Source organism: Plecotus auritus (genome assembly GCF_963455305.1).
Source record: "Plecotus auritus genome assembly, chromosome: 1".
Taxonomy (NCBI): Eukaryota; Metazoa; Chordata; class Mammalia; order Chiroptera; family Vespertilionidae; genus Plecotus; species Plecotus auritus.
In genome coordinates, this window is record NC_137770.1 from 29,176,910 (window position 1) to 29,204,361 (window position 27,452).

The 27,452-nt window shown below is 38.3% G+C and overlaps 1 protein-coding gene across 4 annotated transcripts in view; it reads right to left on the minus strand.

Annotated features, from left to right (window-relative positions):
• Nucleotides 1-27,452, minus strand: part of PCNX1 (pecanex 1) — a 171,323-nt gene that overhangs the window by 123,389 nt on the left and 20,482 nt on the right. For all 4 annotated transcript variants that reach the window (XM_080665041.1, XM_080665040.1, XM_080665039.1 and 1 more), the window contains exons 2-4: nt 11,951-12,159; nt 2,496-2,601; nt 248-293 (exon numbers count right to left, since the gene is read on the minus strand). In XM_080665041.1, the coding sequence (XP_080521167.1) occupies nt 248-293; nt 2,496-2,601; nt 11,951-12,159 (361 nt within the window). The remainder of the gene's footprint in view (nt 1-247; nt 294-2,495; nt 2,602-11,950; nt 12,160-27,452) is intronic.

Here is a 27,452-nt window from a genome sequence, read left to right on the forward strand (position 1 = left end):
GAATAAAATTAAATTTACAATTAATGCAATGTAATGCAAATTGTCAAATATTTTATGAAATTTGAATGATGAAAAGGGGACACAATTTAAATCAAGTAACCTTTACCATAAGATACATAATTTTGTCTACAAAATAATTTCAAGAACAATTTTTATTACATGTGAATATAAAATACTCAGTTATCTTTATTACAACCAAAAATGATATGGAAAATCAGAGACAACTTTCAAGTTAAATCATGTCTACCTTTAATAGTTGTTGCTGTTCCAAGACGAGAGGAACCAGATCCAATCTGAAAAATGGCATCAAACAAGTAAAACTAATTAAAATGCTAGTTCTATGTCATTATCAATATACACTAGCAAGATCATCAAACAAAATTATTATCAAAACATATAATCAACCACTTTTATCAATATTAAAAGATTTAGGCATTTTACATCAGAGTCACAGGCCTGTTTTCTGTAGCACATACTGTGTGTACATTACAGGTGTGCTGGGACACTGAATCCCTGAGTCCCTCTGTATGCTCAGGATTCATGGGACCCCCCAGGGTAGGATGCCTCCAACCTCAAGCAACCTATGCCATATAATTATCTTCTTTTTTTTTTTAATCCTCACCCAAGAAGTCAGGATATTTTTCCATTGATTTTTTTGAGAGAGTGAAAAGAAAGGGGGGAGGGGAGAGAGGGAGAGAGAGAGAAACATTGATGTGAGAGAGACACATAGACTGGTTGCCTCCAACATGAGCCCTGACCTGGGGTAGGGATTGAACCTGCAACCCAGGTATGTGCCTTTGACTGGGAATTGAACCCAAGACCCTCCAGTGCATAGGCCGATGCTCTAACCACTGAGATATGCCAGCCAGGGCCAATTATCATTTTTTATATTGCATCATGATATGTTCATTTTATAAACAAAAGCAAAATTAGGTAGTGAGTCCATGTGAAATAAATTCAGACTGATCAGGATATATAAAGGGAAGATTTGGAGGACAAAACAATATATCCCAAAAAGAGCAATCTAAATCTTCAACTGTCAAACTGTTAAATCAATATGTACTTTCCTCAGTTCCAGACAAAAAGTAAGCACTTCTTAGTATATTGCTATAACATATTTAAAAAGAATTAAAAATTAAAACATCTATGAAAAATGAATTTTAGCACAAACCATAGCATAAACAGAAAACTAAAATCTACTGAACTTTTAATGCTTATATTAAAGACGGTATAACACTTCCTAAAATTTCACAACCATCATTTGTTACACTACTATAAAAATTATGTAAACGAATACCACAAATTCCATAAACACCTTAAGGAAATAAAATATAACATGACAATTACTAAATCAGCAAGTCTCAGTAACTCTTTCTATAATCTGTTTTCAAGGGAGTCAAGAAGAAAACACTCAAGCAAATTTAACATCTTACCTAATAAAGAGGTAATATGCAAATTGACCATCACTCCAACACACAAGATGGCTGCCCCCATGTGGACACAAGATGGCGGCAGGGGTGGGAAGTTAGGGGTGACCAGGCCAGAAGGGGAGGGCAGTTAGGGGCAACCAGGCCAGCAGGGGAAGGCAGTTAGGGGCGACCAGGCCAGCAGGGGAGGGCAGTTGGGGGGGGGGGGCAATCCTGCAGGGAAGACAGTTAGGGGCAAACAGGCTGGCAGGGGAGCAGTTAGGCGGCGATCAGGCTGACAGAGGAGTGGTTAGGGGGTGATCAGGCTGGCAGGCAGAAGCGGTTAGGGGCAATCAGGCAGGCAGGCAGGTGAGCGGTTGGGAGCCACCAGTCCTGGATTGTGAGAGGGATGTCCCAGATTGGAGAGGGTGCAGGCTGGGCTGAGGGCGCACACACACACACACACACACACACACACACACACATATCCCATGTACAAATTTCATGCACCAGGCCTCTAGTGTTAGAATAAAATTAAAAACATTCAGATAATATTTTGTATTTTACTAAATCTTTCCTTTCATTGATTCAACTGAACAAAAGTATACAATAAAAAATTAGCTCAAAATATAAGTTATTACTGACTTTGAAGGAGCATGAGGGACTTTCTTCATCTGGATGGCAATTAAATATATCGTGTGTGTGTGTGTGTGTGTGTGTGTGTGTGTGTGTGTGTGTAAAAATCCACTTAAGATATGTATACTGTATAAAAGTTATATGGCAGTGAATGATAAGTAAAAATATGCATACATAAACATGTTAAAACTACTAAGAAATTCTTGATATTGCCAATAAAAATGAACTTTGCAATATATTTAACTGTTGATTAAATTATATGCTCAGCAAAAAAAATGTACTTACTGTGAAAACTCAGCTAAAAATAAGAATATCAATAAAAGATATTAGTAAGTAATCAAAAAATTATTAATCAGCAAGATAAACACCAAATGACTACTACGGACAGGAGAACTTCTGAGACCACCATCAGGAATAGGAAAAAAAGCAAAATAAAATCACACAGGTTTCTACCTGGTTGCTTGGATCTAGGCCAGCATAAGAATTTCTTGAACTGCAACCAACTGGTGGTGTGGCCTCTCGAATGAACTCGGACATTTCAATACCTCCACCAGGATCACTGTGGGAAAGAATGAGAAAAAGAGAGTAACTGCCATTATTCTGCCACCAATGGCTTTCTTTTTATTATTTTTTATATAAAACTAAGAGGTTCTGGTTTTTAATAGAGCCAATGACAAAAAAAGAATGATCATTCTTCATTTATAAGTCTAATAATTTGAACTATTTTATAAACACATCACTCCTTGAAAATACTTAAAAACACTCTCTCAAATTGTCTACACTCAATCAACATTAGAAACTGACCTTAATTACAATTATAATAGGCACATCAAACAGGGTACATATTTTGTGATGTGTGTCATATAAACACTAGCAAAGAAATGATTCACCTTTGTTTCCTAAGAGCAAAGAGAAATCGGCCTTTGTAAACACAGCAAGTAATGAGACCTTATACCATTCTCAGGACCAGTCTGAGCTGTGCAACACAACGATGGGCATGCAAAAGAACAGTCATCCTGGTCAAGCAACTTATATCTGTTTGTTTTTTTTAAAGTTAACAGCACTTAACTGGGATACTAACTTGTTTTATACAACTGGAAACCTAAAATTGTGTGTAGGAGTTAGGAGTTAGAAGACTTAAGTTACATAAAATGATGCTCACTATATAGTAACAACAGGTATTAGAAAACAGAAAAGTTCTAGGTTCAAAAAACTGGAGAGGTCCCCATATACTAGTAATCCTTAATTAAAGATAACTGGATCCCCCAAAATAGAAAAAGCGATCACACCAATTTTTTAAAAACGTACAAAGTTCCTTAGGAACACAACTTTTAGAACAACTCGTGCCTAAAATTTATCATAATCTTATTTTTTGCCCAGTTTTTTATTTATTCTACTAGAGTCCCGTTGCACAAAATTCGTGCACGGGGGGGGGGGGGGGGGGGAGGGTGGTGTGTGTTTCCCTCAGCCCAGCCTGCACCCTCTCCAATCTGGGACATCCCTCTCACAATCCAGGACTGCTGGCTCCCAACTGCTCGTCTGCCTGCCTTCCTGATTGCCCCTAACTGCTTCTGCCTGCCAGCCTGATCACCCCCTAACCACTCCCCTGACAGCCTGATTGATGCCTAACTGCTCCCCTGCCAGCCTGTTTGCCCCTAACTGCCCTCCCCTGCAGGCCTGGTCACCCCTAACTGCCCTCCCCTGCAGGCCTGGGTCCCCCCGCAACTGCCCTTCCCTGCAGGCCCAGACGTCCCCAACGTCCCTCCTTTGCTGGCCTGGCCACCCCTAACTGCCCTCCCCTGCAGGCTTTATTGCCCCCAAGTACCCTCCCTTGCAGGCCTGGTCCCTCCCAACTGCCCTCCCCTGCTGGCCATCTTGTGGTGGCTATCTTGTGTCCACATGGGGGCAGCCATCTTTGATCACATAGGGGCAGCCACCTTGTGTGTTGGAGTGATCATCAATTTGCATATTACTCTTTTATTAGACACGATAGAGGCCTGGTGCATGGGTGGGGGCCAGCTGGTTTGCCCTGAAGGGTGTCCCGGATCAGGGTGTGGGTTCCCTTGGGGCGTGGGGCAGCCTGGGCGAGGGGCCTGTGGTGGTTTGCAGGCAGGCCACGCCCGCACCCCCCCCCCCCCCCGTGACCCAAGCGGAGGCCCTGGTACCTGGGATTTATTTATCTTCTATAATTGAAACTTTGTAGCCGTGAGTGGAGCCAAGCCTCCTGCTCACTCCATGGCCACAGGCATTTTTGTTGGGATTTATTTATCTTCTATAATTGAAACTTTGCAGCCTTGAGTGAATGAAGCTAGGCTTCCTCCATCACCGAGGCAACCCAAGCCTCCTGCGCTCTCCAGCTCCGTGGCTGCCGCCATTTTTGTTGGGATTTATTTATCTTCTATAATTGAAACCTTGTAGCCTTGAGTGGAGGCCTAGGCCGGCCAGGGTGTGCTTAAAGCTTGGCTTCCTCCATTACCAGGGAAACCCAAGCCTCCTGCTCACTCCTTGGCTGCAGCCATCTTGGTTGGGTTAATTTGCATACTTGCTCCTGATTGGCTGGTGGGCATGGCTGGAGTGATGGTTAATTTGCATATTACTCTTTTCTTAGATAGGATCTGGCATATTCAGAGTTAAGTACTCAATAAATTTTTTTAGCTATTATTATCAAGGATAAAAGTTCTGGGATATATGCTAGGCGTTATAGTGGTTATAAACTATTTTGCCATCCAACACTTAATTCAGCCTTTTCGTTAACAAAACAAACAAAAAAGCAACCCAAAATTCTTCTGGTGAACCACCTCATCCGAAACTCTCATATGGCTTTGGGTGAGGCTGACCCATCCTCAGTGAGTTCTACTAAACTAAGTCAATCAGCAGGTCCTATTCTCTTGGTGATAGAGCTCAGTTCTAGAATAAGCACATGCATGACCCAACTCAATCTAGCCTGAATCAGGCCAGGAGTGTTCTATTGTTGAGAAAAGACATTTATCTCTCTCTGCTGGTCTTAATGTAGCTGCTTTTTCTTTTTTACAACTGCAAGGGGAGAGTCTGTCTAAAAAACCAATGAAAAGAAAAGGTCACAGCCTGGTGAAGGGAACAGGACCACAAAGTGATTGTTTAAAACCACACCTTGAAATCACACATTTGAAGACATCCTTTACATATAGATTTTTCAGTAATGTGAGCCATAATTCCCTTTGCCTGTTTGTGTGGGGTATTCTGACAGCTGCCATCAAAAGATACGGGCAAAATAGAATTTGCTTATTATAAGCGTTGCTTCCACTTAAGTATTTATCACGATATCATATTTAGTGTTTTTATTAGTGGTTTCATAACTATCAGATCCCTATTTGCTTAGGGGTTCCTAACTCTAGGCCACTAACTATGGTTAGGTAATATTCAATGAGGAAAATTAGCTTTCTATCTTGCTATCCATTTATAAAAATAAAGCATATTGGAAATCGGTTACAAATCTGATGACCAATTCAGCATACAAATGTCCATGTGTGAGAAAAGGGGAATGTGCTCGAATTTGTTAGTTGTTTGGTGTTAACTCATACAATACATATAGGCCAGGATGAGGAATATTTTTCTAATTTGGTAAGACCTTAAGTGAGTATATAGAGACAGCTATTACCATACTGAACTAGTGATGAGTAATATCCAGCAACATTACTCTATCTCCACTGGAATGCATTCTCTAAGTCAGATTCCATGAAAATCAGAAGATGGAGGGTAAGGTAAAGACTAAGGAAAAAAATATACAACATCAGAGAAAGAAAAGAGAGCCCTCATCTTACCTAGTTTATATACGTCAACTTTACTGATATATAAATTACAGATCATCCATTTAAACTCTGCAATTCAACAGCTTTTAGTATATTCCTAAAGTTGTGCAACCATCACCACAGTTAATGTTAGAATATTTTTATCCTCCAAAACAAACCCCTTTAGCTTTTACCACCCTCCCCCATTCCCATCCTGCCAAGGCCTAAGTAGCCACTAACCTGCTTTCTATCACTAAACTATCACTATAGATGCCTATTATGGACGTTTCATATAAATGGAATCATATATTATGTGGTCTCTTGTGACTGGCTTCTTTCACTTAACATGTTTTCCAGGCTCACCCATACTGTAGCATGTATCAGCATTTTATACCTTCTTATGGCCTAATAATATACCATTTAATGAATAAAATACATTTTGCTTATTTAGTCATCAGTTGATAGATAATCTTGCCTACTTTTCTGTTGTTTATTTAAGGTGGTTTTTTATTGATTTTAGAAAGAAAGGGAGAGCGGGAAGAGAGTCAGAGAGAGAAACATTGATGTGAGAGAGAAACATCTATTGGCTGCCTCCTGCACACCCCGAAACCTGGGCAGGTGCCTTGGGCAGGAATGGAGCTGGAGACCTTTTGGTGCAATGAACCATATGGGCCAGGGCAATCTTGCCTAGTTTTATACATTATTTTTGACAGCAAGTCCAAACGATTATAATCTGAATGTAATATTATTAATTAAAATAAAAGCAAATATTTACTAAGTAGTACATTCCAGTCATGGGAACATGTGCTCTATTTGCATTTTCTCATGAAGTATTCTCTTAAAACCTATGATTTAACAGATGAAAAAACTAAAAACCAGAGGGTGAAAAAACTTGGCTAGCGTCTCAGAGGAGCAAACAACATACACTGGTATGTGGAGTTCAAGTGGGAAGGGAGGATAAAAATAACACTTACACAGCACTCTACAATGTGTTATATCTGTTGTTTTTTCCCCACACACCTGAATGTAGGCACTCAAAACAGTAAAGACTGAGAAAAGATTTGAACACCAGGTCTGCACAACTCTAAAGCTCACAGTCTAAGACACCATTACTGCCTTTCTCTTTCCATCTCAAAACCAAAAATAAACACCATCATCTGGCAAGTTTCTTAACCTCGGCAATGTTGACATTTGGGGCCACATAATTCTTGATTGTGGGGACCATCCTGCCCATAGCAGCATCCCTGACCTCTACAAACTAGATGCCAGTAGCACTCCCCCTAGTTGTGATAAGCAAAAATGTCTTCAAATACTGCCAAATGTCTCTTAGGGGGTAAATCACCCCTGGTTGAGAAACAATGTTCTAGAACTAATGCTCAGTGGCCAACATTGAGTGAGAAGAAGGTATTAAGGAAGCAAAAAAAATGAAGAAAACAATAGATGACTCCTTTAAAAAAAAATCCTCTAGCAAAATTATTATACCTCTCTCTTCTCTATAAATTTAGAAGCAGAACTCTTAGCCAGCCATAGGTATACTAAATATAGCTAAACATATAAAACAGCTGAGTAAGAATTTACTTTATTGGCAAGACTTGCCGATTTTCAGCAATGGAGAGTTTTAGCACATACCTGGAAAGCATAGTAGTTTAAAATTCTCACAGAAGCAAAATGGTCAACTGTAGTAAGCAATACACCAAATTGGACCTTTATGTCTTAATTTCCCCATCTGTTAAAAAATATATACCAGGTACAGGGCAAGGCAGAAAAGAAAAAGGATAGAGTCTAATCTGAATTATAAAGGAGACTTCACGAACTAATTTGTTGATTATTAGGACCATTAACTGCTCAGGTTTTCATCAGAAACATTCCAGCACCATTGACAAATATAGATTACAGCGTTGTTCATAAAAGTATGACTACATAAAAACAAAGTTCCTAAACAAAATAAATCTTCAGAAAACTTAGCCTAAAATTTACTTACATACAGTTTTCAGGGGTCCTCAAACTACGGCCCGCGGGCCACATGCGGCCCGCCGAGGACATTTATCCAGCCCGCCAGGTGCCGCTGCCTGTCCTGCTTAGCAGCCGACTCGTCCCGGGCCCCGCAGTGCGCATAGGAATTTGTTCATAGATTTCTTTTTTTTAAACTATAGTCCAGCCCTCCAATGGTCTGAGGGACAGTGAACTGGCCTCCTGTTTAAAAAGTTTGAGGACCCCTGGCCTTAATTTATAATACTGTAAGTATTACTGCCATGAGAAACAGAGAGAAAATATGGTCTATCTCCTAAATGGTTTTGTTCAAATCATAAAATTCTAAGTGTAATTTCCTCTGCGGAAACATTAGAAATGTAATACAAACAATGACTTTGCCTCTTCCTATAAGACACAGATTTATTAAGCATTTTTTAACTGCTGCACCGCAGTCAAAACCATCAGGCTCAAGTAGTCCTACTATATTCATTCATGCGTGCAACAAACTGACAGCTATTATGTAGTATGCACAGAGATAGACTCTGGAAATGAAAGTATAGATTTTCTTGCTCATGTCTTTTCCTCAGAAAAAAATGTGAGTCACAAAGTGGGAAGGTGGGAAAGAGAGATGTCAAAAACAAAAATCTGTAACAAAGACCCTATTTGATGGTGAAATTTAAAAATAAGATTAGAAAAACACATGGATGTACACTAATACTACTTCAAGTTAACCATGTGCTAAAAGTCACAGCCGATGAAAAAAAAACAAGAAGTATAAGGACTAGAAAGGAAGAAATAAAACATCATTTACAGAAAATTAAGAAAGAAAATATAAAGTTTCATTGTTAATAGGGAATTTAATAAAGTTGCTGGATACAAAGTAAACTGCTACATTCATTTAAAGGGAAAAAACAAAAGAGTAGTTATAAAAAATTTATAATAGCAAAATAAGTATAAAATAATTTGGCTAATTTAACAAAAGCTATATAAATAAACCTTTTAATGGAAAAATAATAAATCTTTACTGAAAGACCTTAAAAAAGACTAAATAAAGAGATTCAATTTGGTAAAAATATTAATTCAATTTAATTCCAATAAAAATCCTAAATTCTCATTTATTTTTTGTTATAACTGTAATATGGTCTATAGGCACTATTAGTTCCATGAGTACTAATAGTACTACAAGTACTATTATTTGCCTCATCATTCAGATGAGGAAGTCAAGCCATACAAAACTTAGTAACTCCTACAAGATCATACGATCAGGAAGTGATTCAAGCCCCCACACATTAAGTGCAGAGTCTACATTCCGTTTGCTTACCTGCTATATAAGAGTATGCATTTCCTAATAGAAACAGAATAAAGTTAAGAAATACTCAGAACTCATCAGAAAAAAAACCTGAAGTTTTACAAGACATAACAGACAAGTGAATAAGTGGGTATACACACCAGGTCCCTATTTAAAGGTTGCATTCTCTTCAGATTTAATCGAATTATCATCAAAATTCTAATGGCATTTTCTGGAGAATGAGCACACAGGGAACATCTCACAAAAATCTAAGCTAGTATACGCATGAGGAAACCAAGATAACATTGAAAAAATACACTGAGTGGCCAGATTATTAGATCTCTGAACGCATAATAATCTGGCCACTCAGTGTGTGTGTGTGTGTATTTGTATATATATTAGAGGCCCAGTTCATGAATTCGTGCATGGGTGGGGTCTGGCCAGCCTTGCCGGGGGGGGGAGGGGAGGGGGGGACATGGGTGGTTGGCCAGCCTGCCTGCTGGTCGAACACCTGGTCGAGGGGACAATTTGCATATTAGCCTTTTATTATATACAATTATATAGGATATACACTGAGTGGCCAGATTATTATGCGTTCAGAGATCATAATAATCTGGCCACTCAGTGTATATTGAAGAGGGATTCACACTGCTAAGTATTAAACATATTAGAAAGCCAAAAAGCTGTATGTATACACCAAAAAAGCCAGAAAGATAAATGGGGCAGAAAACAAAACCCATAAGTTGACATAAGTATTGTACATGAAAAATAAAGGATTTAAAATCACTGCGGAAAAACATTTATTATTCATTCAACAGTGTTGGGACGAAAACCTACAAAAGAAAATAAATTAGAATGTTTTCAGATTGACTACAATTTAAGAGTGAAAAATAAAATAAGAATATTGAAAGTAGACATGTGAATTATATAATTTGGGATAAGAAAAAAACCTTGCAAAATTTGACATACTATGTGTACAACTAATAAACATTCACAGAATAGATCACATAAAAATAAATTATGGCATATAAATAAATAAAATGCTATAAACTGAAGAAAAGTACTTGACATAAAAGATAGTTAATATCCTATATAAATAAATATCTTCTCCAAATAGCAAAAAACTAAACACTGATAGAACGAGGACTAACAAAATAACAAATATAAGTAGCAATAATACAAGAAAAATACCTCCATTCACTGTAGTAATCCAAACACTGAAAAATTAAACAACAAAATCTCTATCACAATTTTGTCAAAATACTAAACACTGAGTGTTGTCAAAAGAACAAAATAGAAGCCCTCTGATTGCTGGTGATTGTAATTAAAAGGTAAAATCTTCGGAATCTGGCAATCTATATGGAAAATCGTAAAAATCGGTATATTTTCTAATAAATCTACCTCAGCTAAATTATGATTAAAATTTAATCATTTAAAAATCTAAACATCATATCCTATCTAATAAAAGAGAAACATGCAAATTGACCATACCTCCGCTACGCCCACAAGCCAATCAGGAGTATGCAAATTAACCAGACCAAGATTGCGGTTAATTTGCATACCCAGGCACAGAGCGAAGACTGAAGACAGCGTAGAAGGAAGCCAAGCGCTGCAGAAGGGAGTGAAGTTGCAGAGAAGCAAGCAAGCAGGGTGGCGGAGAAGGGAGGGAAGCAGGTGGGGCGGTGGAGACAGGAGGGAAGCAGGTGGGGCGGCAGAGACCGCCTCAGGAAGCCCTATTCTTGCAGGAATCTTCCTGCAATGGGCCTCTAGTTGATCAATATTTGAATGTGAAAATAACTGAAATAACTAAAACCAAGATAGGAAATATGGTGTACCCATAAAATGGAATACTATGAAGTCAAAAATAGAAGCACATAAAAAACTATTTCAAGTATTTCCTGAGTACCCATCAGTGTCACTATTTTAGAGCCTGAGAATGTAATAGTTTATAAGAAAAACAAGGCCCTTGTCTTCAAGAAGCTTATAAATAAAATAAATGATTAAGTATGAGAATTTCAGATAGTGATTAATGCTATGAACATAATTATTTCAAGGGTAAATAATTTGTTGAATGAACAAACAGGGTAATCATGTGAGTGATGGAGAAAATGTAATTAAAAGGGATAAACAAAGGCTTTCAGTGTACTCGAACACATACATAAACATCTGTGTTATAGCATTTCTATCTTGATACCTGAAATAATGCATATTATAATGAATAGAGAAACATGGCATAGTGGTTAAAAGCATGTACTCCAGATCTGACTCTCTGGATTATTTGATCTTCCTCACCTTAGTTTTCACATCTGAAAGGGATTATCACAACATCTACCTCATACAATTGTTTTGAAGATTGAATGAACTTATATGCCTAATTGACTTCTTAGGGTTCCTTCTAGAGAAGGAACAGCTAAGTTCCTAAGGTGAGAATATAAAATTGAAAAATATTTATAATAAATTAAGTGAAAAATGCAATTATAAATGCCAAGCAAAATATTACAATTTGCTTAAGAGATACATACATTCTATTTATATGTAAATGCTAAGATTTGTAAGTCATGCTTTAACTTTATTATTTCTTTGGACTGTTTTTCATTGGTTTTGGTCTTTGGTGTGAATAATTATTATACAATTATAATTATTATGGTTCCAACATGTAATTTAGCAGGAAGGCCAAGGATATTGATTTAACCCCCAGATATGCCAGTTAGCTTTGCTGTGATCTACTACTGTGACAATCTGTACTTGTCATTGTATCTATAGTGGTAAGATCTACCACTACCTTAAAACCACGTAACAGAACAGGCACAATACAATAATCACATCACTGTACTCATGCAGGATCTACATCATTACAAACTGAGTGACATGGGGGACCTTACCTCGGCCCATTGCTGTCTTTTCTCCTAGTTGAACAGTTGCCTTGCTCAGCTTTGGCTCGCTGATCTTTGAACTCATTTGCATTCCTATCTACAACTTCTCCAGCATCCAGTGCTCTGTGGAGTCGATAGTTGACCATCTTCAGAACAATGAAAACAGCAGCTATCACAGGACAATAAACTGCTACTATAATCATGGAAGAAGGAAGGGCCTTTGAGAGGAAAAAAATAAAGATGTGCATTTTTAAATATATTTCATTCAATTAGAGAAATATGTAACTAAGAATAAACATACACAGTCACACACACAGCATCAATTATGTTACTGCTACTAAGTTGCAAAAGTAAAAGACAGCACTGCCCAATACAGTAGCCACTAGATACGTGAGGCTATTGAGCACTTGAAATGTGGTTAGTCTGACTGAATTGTATACTGTAAATAAACTACCATGGGATTTTGAAGACTCACTATGAAAAAAAAAAGCGTAGCCCTAGCTGGTTTGGCTCAATGGATAGAGCATTGGCCTGCAGACTGAAGGGTACCAGGTTCGATTCCAGCCAAGGGCACATGCCTGGGTTGCGGGCTCGATCCCCAGTGGGGGGCGTGCAGGAGGCAGCCAATCAATGATTCTCTCTCATCATTGATGTTTCTATCTCTTATCATCTTCCTTCCTCTCTGAAATCAATAAATATATATATATTTTTAAAGTGTAAAACATCTCAATAATTTTTATATCGATTACATGTTGAAATAACATTTATAGTACTGCATTAAATAAAATATTATTCCGATTAATTAAATCTGTTTTTTCTTATTTTTAATGTGGCTACTAGAAAAATTTTAATTACATATGTGATTCACAGTACATTTCCATTGGACAGTTCTGGCATGAAGTCCATGCCAAAGAGCTTATAATATTCAACTGGAGAGTTAAGGTATCACATTACATAATACATGAGTAAGACAGGATTGTGATCCAAATATATATAATCTCTGTTTATGTGCTCTCTGTAAGTTTTTTAAAGATATAAACATTCCTTGTGTTCTAGAAAATTACAAGTTAAAACTGTCATTTGAATCCTTAGAACTGTGACTGAAAAACCAGTTAAGACATGGGAGACATGCAAAACCCAAGTATGTTTTATTTTAAAATATACTTAAACACTTAAAACACTTAGAAATTATAGACTGCCAAATAAAATAATACAGAACAGAATCAAGTAATAAACAGAACTGAAACAGGTCAGAAGCATCCTGGGCATAGGGATTACAGATTCATCATACTTGAGGATTCAGTGATGAAGACTTGAGTCCAGTGATGGCAGGCTTCATAACCACTTGACTTTTTATAGAAGGTATGGCCTCCGAGTCACTATTGGTAGAGACTATAAAACTAGGCTCAACTTATGTCCACATTCATAAGAAAAAAAAAAATCACACTGGATGTCTTTGCTCTAGATTGCAAATGTTTTCATTTATCTGAGAACATAACTAAATTTGCTTGGAAAGATAACCTCAAATTGTTTGAGATAGTAAAATTGAAAAGATCCTGGTAAAACAGGCAGATGTAGAATACAGATGTAATGAAAGTGTGTGCTTTTTATTTTCTTTTTTTAAGTTACTTGGGAGGGAGAGTGAGGGAAAGCACGTGGGTAAAAACGTAACTCAGGCCTACAGTTTAACATTTTTGGATTGGATCTGGGCATAATATCTCTCTCTCTCTCTCTCTCTCTCTCTCTCTCTCTCTCTCTCTCTCTCTATATATATATATATATATATATATATATATACACACACACACACACACACACATATATATATATATAAAGAGGTAATATGCAAATTATCCAGGATGCCATTAACAGTCACGACTGGCTCAGGAGGAGGCTGTGCACGCAGATGGGCGGGAGGGCATTGCGTGCGCGGTGAGGCAAGCCACGGCTGGGGCAGGTCTGGAGCGGATACACCGCGGCGCGTCAGCAGTCCCGCCTCTGTGCGTGAGCTGCAGAGGAAACCTTTTCTGACCGCTCATTGGCTAAGCTCCCTGTACACCACCACTCACAGTGTTCTTGGCAACTTGGGTAATAAGAATCCAAGAAGGTGATCTAGAGTTTTTCCACCTCACTCCTGGAGGAAAAAACGAAGGTCTGCTGCTGGAGGGGCTAAGAAATGTCATATCCTGCCCTAGCCAGTTTGGCTGCTGACCGCAGGGTCCGGTTCGATTCTGATCAAGGGCATGTACCTAGGTTGCATGCTCCTCCCTGGCCGGGGCCCAGGTCAGGGCTCATATAGGAGGCAACCAATCGAAGTGTCCCTCTCACATTGATGTTTCTCTCTGTCTTTCCCTCTCTTCCAAGCTCTCTAAAAATCAATGGAAACATATCCTCAGGTGAGGATAAAAAAAAAAAAAAAGGCAAGAAATGCCATGCCATATCCTATGAAAGAGACATCTTTAAAATGCCTAAAGAAAAAGTTGTCATTTTTTTCGTGGTGAAGGGACTGGAGTCCGTATTGATGAAAACACCTTGGCGGCTGCAGTGGCCGGCAGTGGCAGCAGCAGTGGGGTGATGGGGGTGGCGCCTTCCCCTGATCAGCCTGGTTGCCTCCCACAGAGGGAGGCCAGACTGCGGCTTATAAGCCATCAGTAGGACATCCCCTGAGGGCTCCCGGTCTGTGAGAGGGGGCAGGCTGGGCTGAGGGACCCCCTCCCCCAAGTGCATGAATTTCGTGCACCGGGCCTCTATAGGTATATATTTGGTATTTTTAAATACTTAAGAAGTCATTCATATTAGTGTATATAAAAAAAAAAACTGTGGGGCAGTTGGGGAGAGGTCGGAAAAAGGAGACTTATGTAATACTTTAAACAGTAAATAATTTAAATTAAAAAAATAATAAAACTGATTCCAATTAAAAACACCATTGAGTAATTGATTTAGACATAATTTTAAGCTGAAAAATGTATTTAAAATTTACAAAATCCATAAATATCAGGTTTAAAAGAGTTAAGTACTTTGAAATATTTGTAAGATAGCTTAAGTACTTAAAATTAATACTAAATTTATAAATGCAATTTAAGTTAAAAGGATCTTAAGCCATATTTTAAAAACCAAATCTCTTAAAAATGACTGTAAAATGTTGAGTTTAAAGAGTTGAGTTTAAAATTCTAAGAGTTGAGTTTAAAATTCTAAGTTAATTTATAGTGTTAATAAACCTAGCATTCATTGTGTAAAAAAAAAGCCTGAATACGCAGAAAATACACACACATATACACACATTCAAATTAATAAAAAGTTCAAAGTAAACACAAATATGAACACATATACTACTCAGAGTGTATACAAAAATTCTGCATGATGCTGGTTTACATGTGATATGTTCACATAAGAACTAGAATTCTTGCAAATCATTTAGTTCAACACACTCATTTCCAGACCAGAAATTGAGAACTACTAACTCTCAATGACTTAGTCAAAATTACCCTTAATAACATCAAAACAACATAAGTAAACAAGGTTTCTTATACCTATGCCACGGCATGTTTTACTATATACCACAACACCAATTCTATTTTGTCAATGAAAAATGAGTCAGAGTTCCATCATTATTCACCGTAGTTAAGATAAAAATGATTACATTAATCAAGTGGATGGAAAGAGAGCAATCTCTCCATTATTTCTCAGAGTGGCAGACAATGGAAATGTTAATGGCCTCTCCACATGGGAAAAGATAAAAGAAACTACTTAATATTGAATAGTCTATCGTATTTGCCTCTACAAATGAGTCAAAGACGAATGCCTAAAACAGATCTAAATAAACTCTCCTTTCCCCACTATCATACTGCCAAAAGCAGTAGATAATTGAGTGCCAAGAAACATACTAAAATGAGTAGGATCTATATATATATAGTAAGTACAGAATTCCTTTTAAACATGGGTTATTGTAAAGACCGAAAACAAAAAATATAAGTGACAATTTCAGAATCAGATGACGAACAATTGTATTTCCTACTCAAACTACCAATGGAACCCTTCATTTTATACTATGTTTTTTATACAGGTTTTTTTAAGCCCCGTCAGAGGTTACCCTTGAGGTTTCCAGGTGACAGCTGAGCTGTGCTGCAACAGTGTCACTTTTCCCAAAGGGATAAAGTGCATAGGTACACACTGGCGGCTGTGTGACTTTGTTCTCTACTTCTTCTCTACTCTACCTGCATTACTTCAAGGGCCTCTCAGCTGATCTCAGCACAAGTGACAACATTAGTATCAAATCATAAATGGATCATAAACCCTTCCTGTACCTGTGCTTCACTAATATTACAAGAAAATTTTAAAAGATGTCTGCATTTACATGGCTTCACTGGTCCCCTAAAATCAAACACCAGCCCTAACCGGTTTGGCTCAGTGGACAGAGCGTCAGACTGCGGACTCAAGGGTCCCAGGTTCAATTCCAGTCAAGGGCATGTACCTTGGTTGCGGGCACATCCCCAGTAGGGGGTGTGCAGGAAGCAGCTGATCGATGTTTCTCTCTCATCAATGTTTCTAACTCTCTATCCTTCTCCCTTCCTCTCTGTAAAAAAAATCAATAAAATAGTAAATAAAATAAAATACCAAAAAAGGAGAAACTAGTCAAGCCACCTATTTTTTAGTTTAATAAATGATATATCAAAGAGCAAACCTAGTAGTATTTACCATTCACCTTTATGTTTTATTAAATTAGATATATCAATGCTGTGTTTTCAAAGAAAGGTTTTCAGAAACAACAGAATTCCATTATCAGGAAGCAGCTTCTCATGGGAAAGCAGGTCTTTTTCCCTGAAGAAAAAAACTTTTACAAGATAAAACTGCTTATGTTTCTGTTAAAATTTTGTATCCCATTCAACAACCCAGTTCTAAATTAAAACATTTATTTCAATTTTTTTTTGGCAAGTACTTATTGACATAAGGTTAACTGTGTTCCATAACAACGAAAAGTACTAGTATTTCCAAAAGGACACATTTTACCTTTTTAGGTTACAATTTTTTACTGTATATAGGGGCCCAGTGCATGAATTCATGCACCTTAAAAGGAACTGTAGGCTGTGAGGCTGAGGTAGGCACGTGCCCCCACCTGGCCCCTCCCATCACGGCCCCCCGGCCCCCGATCTGCCAGCGTGGAGCAATTTGGGCTGGGGCCAGCAGCGGGTGCGAGCAGGGCCGGCGCCGTCAGCAGGTGCAAGCGGCGGCTGCTGTCCCGATCACCCCTCAGGAGCAGGGTGAGGTGGAGAAGCCCTCAGGGACAATCGGGGCCAGCAGCCGCCATTTGCATCCACTGACGGCGTCGAGTGATCGGGACCAGCACCGGGCGCTGGCAGCGGGTGTGAGTGGTGGCTCCAGCGCCAGCTGCAGGTGTGAGCAGGGCCGGCATCGGCAGCAGGTGCAAGCGCCAGGTGGGACCGCGACACACGGGAGCAAAGAATTTTCAGTAACCACCAGAGACTCGCCCCGATGACAGCAACCGGCACTCCGCCTTGGTCTGGCGCCCCAGCTCACCTGCTCCACCATCCCGCCGCGGCCGACACCCGCCATGTTCTGTGCTCTGCCGCCTGCTGCCAATGCCCGCCATGTTCCATGCGCAGCCCCTTGTGGTCAGCGCACATCTTAGCAACCGGTTATTCAGTTGTTCAGTTGTTTGGTTGTTCCACTGTTTGGTCTACTTTCATATTAGGGTTTTATATACAGAGATGTCATCTTTAAGGTAATGCTGGTGCAACCAAGCACATTAGCTATCCTCTAGTAATAAAATCTGATCTATCTTATCTTCACGTAAAAGTCTGTCTATTGTTACAAACTACTCGTATAATAAGGCTGGTTTTACTTCTTTCCTATGTTACCACAAACAGTGGACAGCAGAGAACGAAGGTGGTTTAGCAGGTAGTGTAATACTGATGGACACACAAGGCCCTCATTACGTAACTAGGAAAGGTCACAGCCCTGCAAGCAATCATCACAGACTTCAAGTACTCTTCTTATACATCTTAAACACCTATCTCATAGATCTTATGTAGCAAAAACGTATAACATTAAAACAGACAAGCTGGCCCTAGCCGGTTTGGCTCAGCAGATAGAGCAGCGGACTGCAGATCAAAGGGTCCCAGGTTCAATTCCGGTCAAAGGCATGTACCTCAGTTGCAGGCTCCTCCCTGGCTGGGCCCTGGTCAGGGCACATGCAGGAAGCAACCAATCGATGTGTCTCTCTCACATCGATGTTTCTCTCTGTCTTTCCCTCTCTCTTCCACTCTCCCTAAAAATCAATGGAAAAATATTCTCAGGTGAGGATTAACAAAAAAAAAAAAAAGAAAGAAAGAAAACACAGACAAGTTGATTTTTTTCCCAGTCCTATTATGCTATGATTAGTAACGTCTTGATTTTTGAGATTTGCTCATCAAGTAGTCATACTCAGGCATTCCTACCAGTTCAGTGAGAAATCAATGATCTGCAAATGGAACAGAATAGAGAGCACAGAAATAAACCCACGCCTATATGGTCAATTAATATATGAAAAGATATACAATGAATAAAGGCAGTGTGTTCAATAAATGGTGTTGGGAAAATTGGACAGATACATGCAAAAAAATGAAACTGGACCGCCTTCTTACATTCAAAATACATTAAAAACTTAAATGTAAGACTCAAAATCTTAAAACTCCTAGAAAAAAACATGGGAAGTAAAATCTCTGACATTTCTCATAGCAATATTTTTGCTACCTATATCTTCTCGGGCAAGGAAAACAAATGGATTTCATCAAACTAAAAAGTTTTTGCGCAGCAAAGGAAACTATCAACAAAATGAAAAGACAACCTACTGAATGAATGAAGAAGATATTTGCCAATGATACATCCGATAAGGGGTTAATATCCAAAATTTATAAAGAACTAATACAACTGAACACCCAAAAAACAATCCAATTAAAAAATGGGCAAAGGAACTAAATAGATATTTCTCCAAAGAGAACATACAGATAGCCAATAGACATATGAATTGATGCTCAATCTCACAAATCATCAAAGAAATGGTTTAGTTATCCACTAGTAGTAGTTACTACAGTATATCTATGTTAAATTTTTAGGACTTTTCTAGAAAACCAAGTAGTGTTGTTGAAAACACAAAAAAAGGCAATTGGAGGGAAAGTAACTACGCAAGAAGCAGGGGATATAAGAGACACTGTAATGATTCAGATACTATGGTTTAATTTTGTTGTTTTTGTTGTTGAGAAATAGTTGGAGGGAGGGATCCAGCCTTATATGGACTAGAGATGGAATGCTACAAAACAAGAATAAAATGATAAAATGATAGGAAGGAAAAAGACTACAATGTACTTTACAGCAGAGCTTTCCCTCAGTTTCCATAATCATCTTTAGATTACTACAGAGAACAAAAAGGAGATTTAAAAAAAACAACCCACAATTGTCACATAATTCCAAAAGGGTCTCCAAACAATTCCTGTCTAAAAGAATTTGTCAATTAAGATAGCACATTGAAAGTCTAGAAATTTTTCAAAAACGAAGGTAACAAATACCCAATAATCTAAACTATTTAGAATTAGTGATTCAGAAACATCTTTTCCAAAACTGATCCATCCTATCCTATGTGCTGCAGTGGTTTCCTCATGAGATTACCATACCTAGTCCCAAACCACCAAGCAGCAGCCAACCTATGGTGTAATAAACAACAGCTGAAAATTATAACTGGTTATTACAATATGCAAGAACAGCAAACAAAAACAGAAAGGTATAGATATGTATGCATCTAATAAAATACAGAGATGGTACAGATTTATCTTTCAATATTATACAAATATACTAGTATATCTAGAGGCTGGACTTCATTCTTTACCAAAAAACTCCCAAAATGAAATCATAAGAATATAATTTGAGGCACCAATATCCTATACAAAGAACTATCTTGATTCATATCTCCTTTTGTAAATCAGTAACTTGACAATTTGGTGTCTAAATCACTCTTTTAGTAGTTTAATCAGTCTATGTAAATACAAGTAATTTGATTTTTAAAAAAACAATTTGGTAAATTTATAAAAACAATTCATCTAAATGGTAAATAAGAGGACCAGAAGCTCTCATAAAATCCAAATTAAATAACTTGACCTATTTCTTTATTCCATTTGTTTCTGATATATCCTATGAAAACAGTTTTTCAGGATTCATAGTAAGTGCACATAAGAATTCATTAACAAGCACTGTCAACATCACTTTGCAATTCTGAAGAACAGGAGCCAGGTTATCTTTTTTACTATATCTCACAAAATACCAGTTCAGGATATATTCAATGGAATTATTTTACAGGCTAATATATATACTAGTAAAATAATGGGATTCCTCTTGTACTTATTAACTATGCTGCTATTGATGTAATATATTACACAAGCACAAAATAGGTCAAATGAAACGCTTAAGAATCAAAATAATTTAATTCAGTAACAAAAGTATAAAGCAAAGGATAAGTTAAACTATGAGGATCAAGTAAAAATAAACATTTTGAAATAATGATACACACACAAAAATAGTTTTCTAAAGTTATTTGATTGTAGTCTTTTATGTTTCACTAAAATTCAGAAGAATAAACTGTAAGCCGAGATCCCAACATAAGAATGTAAATCAGTAAAATTTATAAATTAAATGTAGATTAGCTCTATTTGGAGTATTAACAGAACCCACATATCATTTTGCCCTGAGCTCACTCAATTTGCTTGCAACAGAGTGATGGTATTGGATGCTTCTATAATCCACTCGAGGCCTGGTGCATGGGATTCGTGCACTGGTGCGGGGCATGGCCTGCAGGGATCAGCCTGCTGTGGGGGAGCCGCTCATCCCGGTCAGCCGATTAGCTGTGAACCCACCCTCTGAGCAGCTGCTCCCTGATCCGGCATCTTCCGTGGAGCCGGAGCACTCGCCTCTCCAGGGGACCGGGTCAGGGCTGGGTCCAGGGACAATAGCACTGAGAGGCAGCGGAATAGACCTCAGTCCTGCGGCGGCCACAAACCCGCCTCCCAGCCTCTGGGGTCAGCTCTGCAAGCCCGGTGGTGGTGCTGTGTGGCCTGCTGGCATCCGGAGGAGGCGGCAGGGAGTGAGGAGGAGGAGCCTGGGGCGAGGAGGCGACAATCGCAGCCTGGGTTTCTGCCCGTCGGCTGGGGGGATCACAGCGGGAGCAGCCGCTCATCCCGGTCAGCTGAGTGGTGCTCCCACTGTGGAAGCACACTGACCACCAGGGGGAAGAACCTGCATTGAGTGTCTGCCCCCTGGTGGTCACTGTGTGTCATGGCTACTGGTCAACCAGTTGTTCTGGTGGTTCCACCATTCAGTTGCTGGGCTTTTATTATATAGGATTCCTACCTTTAAAGGTAAATGCTAAAATTAGGTAATGTACCACACACAAGATTTAAGGTGAGGTAAATATGAAAGCTGCCATTTCCTCATTTTCCATAACAACTCTGACACTTAATGGATAAAAGCTTTATTCATTCATTCACTCATTCATTCATTCAGCATATACTTAGTGAACCTATTAAGTCCCAGATACTCTTCTGAGGAATGGTAATACTGCACTAAACAAGACCCTTTTCTTCTTAAAAATGACTAATTTCGTGTTATACCAAGCACCACGTGCTTTAAATGAATATCTCACAACAGTCCTTTGAAGAAAATATTATCTCCGTTGTTACAGATAAGAAAATTGAGACTATTAAGTCATTTGCTGGCAGCGGTTAAGTGGTAGAAACACGATTTATATACAGTCTGACTCCAATGGTGTAACACTTGACTTTTAAATCACTATACTAGACAGTCTCCCTCCAAAGCAGTGTTTTTCAACTTTTTCTCATTATTGTCCTCCTAATGTTCCTTTTTAGACATTTTTTCCCTAATCACTCCCTAAGAAATAACAGAAAAAATATATATATTGTTTTCTGCCCCCTGGTTCCTGGCACAGAGCTCCTAAAACCCTTGGAATTTCCTAAGTGATAAGAAAACTAGGAGAATCTTTTGTTCTAATATTTGGTCTTTGACTCTAGTTCCTGACACCTAAATCCCTTGGAATTTCCTAGGTGACAGGAATGTCTCTTATTCTAATGAAGTGAGTCCTGGTGGGCTCCTGGAGGGGCTGGTGTCACTGAAAGACCAAGAAATATTAGAAGCTTGGAATTTTCAGCCTCATTCTCCATTCTCCAGAGAGGGGAGAGGGGCTGGAAATGTAGTTAATAATTGACTGTGCCTATGTGATGAAGATTAAATCAGAAAACTAAAGTAGATCGCGCATGGGTATATAAATGACTATGTGGGGTTTTTCATTCGTTTGTTTTTAAATTGAATTTAGAGAGAGGAAGGGAGAGAGAAAGGAAGGGTGAAGATTAACAACAACAACAAAAATTTGTTATTTATAAATATAATTGCATATCTGAAAATCCTTTTAAAATAAGCAGAAAAAGTACTAGAAAGTATAAGCTAATTCCATAAAGTGTCTGGTTACAAAATTAATAAATTAAAATCAATAGTTTTGGATGGCATCCTGGAACAGAAAAAGGACATTAGGGAAAAACTAAAGAAATGTGAATAAAGTATGGACTGTAAATTAATAATGATGTATCAATCAACACTGGTTCATTAACAAATGTGCCACAGTAATCTGAAAAGTTAATAACAGGAGAAACTAGGTACAGGATATATGGGAGGTCTCTGTACTATCAACTTTTCTACATATCTAAAACTATTCTAAAATAAAGTAAGTTTGTTTTTTAAAAGTTAATAATTTTCTTACCTACAAGTAATAACCCATTAGAAACATAGTGATAAAAATGGTTCTATTTACCCTCAAGTTAGAAGCTAAAACCTTATTATCTAAAAATAATAATCCTAAGGAAAAAAATGTACAAGGTAAACAAAGAAAACTTTTTTAAAAGTAAAATCTGAGGGACATAAAAGAAATGAAGAGACTACCTTATAGCCCAATATAAAGGTGTCAAAATTCCCTCTATAAAATAATCCACAAATTCAACATATTTCAATCAAAAATTCAATGAAATCCCTGGGTGACTTAAGAAAATGTAAAAATATACATACATCACAAGGAAATGATTTCAAGAAAGAATAACAAAGACTACTACTATGAAAGAAAAAGATATAAATATATTGAAACTAGGGTTATTTAAAAAATATGGCATTCATATAAGAACAAACAAGTTAATAAAACAGAAAATGCAAATACCCTAGTCAGAACTCATATATGAAAAAGGTGACATTTAAACCACTGAGAAAAAGATGGGATTAATAAATGAGGTTGATTGGCACAATTGCCTATCAGAAAAAAAATTAACTAGGGGCTCACACATTGCTTACAGCAAAATAAATTCCAAATGGGCTAAACTACAAAACTATTAGATACTAGTATTTGCAAATGCATTACAAAGGACTAATCTCCTTAATCTATAAAAGCTCTCAGCAATAAGAAATGACCAAGTAGAAAATGTATTTTAAAAAATGGATAAAGCTCATGAACTGGTTCCCTAACCCCAAAAAAGACCCAAAACTTATGAAAAGATGCTCAACCCCACTCAAAATAGGAGAGATGCAAATTAAAGCACTCTAAAATACTATTTCTTACCTATGAACAACAAAACTATGTGAGGCTGTGGCACACATGAGAACAAACTCTCATACGTGGCTTGCAGGCATGCAAAGTGAGTGATACACCCCCTGTGGAAGGCAATTTGGCAGTATCTTTAAAAATTACAAAAGCATTTACCCTTTAACCAAGCAACCTCATTTCTAAGAATTTATCTTTTATTTTTCCTTTTTATTTAATTTATTGAAGTGACACTGGTTAACAAAATTATATAGGTTTCAGGTACACAATTCCACAACATATCTTTATCTATACACTGTGTGTGTTCACCACCCCAAGTCAAGTCTCCTTCCATCACCATTTAGCTCCCCTATGCCCTCCTCCACCTACTTCCCCCCAATCACCACACTTGTTTGTGTACATGAAAAGATGCTCAATGTCACTAAGACTTTGTCTTAATACTATATATGGATACATGTGAGATGACATTTGTAAAAATTACAGCATGTTTTATGTTATCAAAAGGCTGCAAACAAATTAAATGCCTGCCTATCAGCAGAAAACATGTTAAATATACATTCAGACAATGGGATACTATGCAACTAATAAAATTAAAAAAAACTGAATCCAACAAATGAATGTCCTGGACGAGACACCTTCACTGGTGAATTCTACCAAACATTTAAGTAAAAATTCATGCCACTCTCAACTCTTACAAAATATATAACTGATAGTAGCACTTCCAAATTCATTTTACGAGGCCAGCATTACCCTGATACCAATGCCAGACAAGGATGCCACAGAAAATAAAATTACAGACCAATATCCCTAATGAAAATACATGCAAAAATCCTCAACAAAATATTAGTAAACCAAATTAATAATACATTAAAAGGATCATATGCTATGATCAAGTGGGATTTATTCTAGGGATGCAAATATGGTTCAACATCCACAAATCAATCAATGTGATATACCACATTAACAAAATGAAGAACAAAAATAATATAATCATCTCAATAAATGCAAAAAAAGCATCTGACAAAATCCAACATCCCTTTCTGATAAAAACTCTCAACGAAGTGGATATAGAAGGAATGTACCTTGACATAACAAAGGCCATGTATGACAAGCCCACAGTTAACATCATAATCAACAATGAAAAGCTGAAGGCTTTCCTTTAAGATCAACAAGACACGCATGCCCATTCTCACCACTTTTATTCAACACTAGAGGCCCAGTGCACGAAATTCGTGAATGGGTAGGGTCCCTAGTGGCTGCCGGCTAGGGCCTTCCTTCGTTCTGTGCCGCCCCCTGGTGGTCAGCACATGTCATAGTGAGTGATCGAACTCCGTTGGTCAAACTCCCAAGGGGACACTTTGCATATTAGGCTTTTATATATATAGATATATGTACGTATGTACGTGTGCGTGTGCGTGTGTGTGTGTGTGTGTGTGTGTGTGTGTTTACTAGAGGCCCAGTGCACGAAATTCGAGCACTCGGGAGGGGGGGGGTCCCTCAGCCTGGCCCGTGCCTTCTCACAGTCCAGGAGCCCTCGGGGGATGTCTGATTGCCGTGAGAGGCTCCTGCCACCACCGCTGTGCTTGCCAGCTGTGAGCCCGGCTTCTGGCTGAGCGGCACTCCCCCTGTGGGAGTGCACTCACCACCAGGGGGCAGCTCCTGCATTGAGCATCTGCCCCCTGATGGTCAGTGTGTGTCATAGTGATTGGTCGTTCCGCCATTTGGTCGATTTGCATATTAGCCTTTTATTATATAGGATAGTATTAGAAGTCCTTAAGCAGAGCAATTAGGCAAGAACAAAATAAAAGGCATCCAAATCAAAAAACAAGAAGCATAACTGTCTCTCTTTGTAGATGATATAACATTATACATAGAAAACCCCAGAGACTACACCAAAAAACTGTCAGAATACACTAGCTCAGTAAAGATGCAGGATTCAAAAGCAATATACAAAATTTTGTTGAGTTTCTAGCAGATAAATTAAGAAAATGATCCCATTTACAATAGCACTAAAAAAAAAAAAAAAAAAAAAAAAAAAAACCCTAGAAAGAAATCTGATCAAGGACGTGAAAAACCTGTACATTAAAAACTATAAAACTTGAAAAAGAAACTGAAGATATTTGGTACCCATGAATTAAAAGAGTCAATATTGTTAAAATGTCCATACTAAATCAAAGCAATCTACAAATTCAGCAAAATCCCTATAAAAATACTAATGGGATTTTTCACAAATAGAACAAACAATCCTAAAATTGTATGGAACCACAAAAGATCCTGAATAGCCAAAGCAATCTTGAGAAAGAAGAACAAAGCCAGAGGCATCACTCCCTGATTTCAAACTATATAACAAAGCTATAGTAATCAAAAGAGTATGGTATTGACATAAAAAGAAACATATCGATCAATGGAATAGAATAGAGGGCCTAGAAATAAACTCATATCCAATTAATTTACAACATTATACAATGGGTAAAGGGCAATCTCTTCAATAAATGGTACTGGGAAAATTAGGACAGCCACATGAAAAAGAAAAACTGGACCACTATCAAACACTATACACAAAATTCAATGGATTGAAGACCTGAACATGAAACCTGAAACCATAAAATTCTTAGAAAAAGAGAATAGGAGATAAGCTCCTTGACATTGGTCTTGGATATGATTTTTTGGGCTTGGCACCAAAAGCAAAGGCAGCAAAAGCAAATATAAACAAGTTGGAACACATCAAAGTAAAAAGCTGCACAGTAAAGAAAACTATTAATAAAATGAAAAGGCAAACCTAAGGAATGGGAGAAAATATTTGCAAATCATATGTCTGATATGGGGTTAATATACAAAGTATATAAAGAACTCCTACAACTCAACAGAAAAAAAAAATCTGATTCAAAAATGGGCAGAGGACCTGAATAGACATTTTCCAAAGATATACAGATAGCCAACATCACTATTAAGGAAATGCCAATCAAAACCACTAGTTATCACCTTACACCTATTACAATGGCTGTATCAAAAAGACAAGAAATAAGTGTTGGCAACGATGTGGAGAAAAGGGAACCCTTGTGCATTGCTGGTGGGAATGTAACTTGGTGAAGCCATTAAGGAAAATAGTATGGAAGTTCTAAAAAAATTAAAAATAGAACTACCGTATGGCCCAGCAATTCCACTTCTGGTTATTTACCCAAAGAAATCTAGACCACTAATTCAAAAATATATATGTACCTGGATGCTCGCTGCAGCATTATTTACAACTAGACGCCCGTTGCACGAAGATTCGTGCATGAACAGGCCTTCCTTCCCCTGGCTGCCGGCACCAGTTTTCCTCTGGCACCCAGGACCCAGGCCTTTGCTCCAGCCGCCGCCTTCTGCCTTCGCTCCGGCCGGAGCACCGCTCCTGTAGCTCCCTCCGCCCCCCCGCTTTCCCCCTCATGGCAGGCATCCTGCCCCGCCCGGCCACTCCATGCCTGTGTATGCAAATTAACCCACCATCTTTGTTGGGTTAATTTGCATACTCACTCCTGACTGGCTGGTGGGCATTGCAGGGGATGATCAATTTGCATATTTCTCTTTTATGAGTGTAGATCAGGGGTGGGCAAACTTTTTGACTCAAGAGCCACAATGGGTTCTTAAACTGGACCGAAGGGCCGGAACAAAAGCATGGATGGAGTGTCTGTGTGAACTAATATAAATTCAAAGTAAAGGAGCAGAGGGGAGAGCAAGAGAACCCTCCACTCTTTCGGCTCCGCAGGCCAGATAGAACAGCCGAACGGGCCGGATCTGGCCTGCGGGCCGTAGTTTGCCCATGGCTGGTGTAGATAGCCAAGACATGGAAGCAATTTAAGTGTCCATCAATAAATAAATGGATAAAGAAAATGT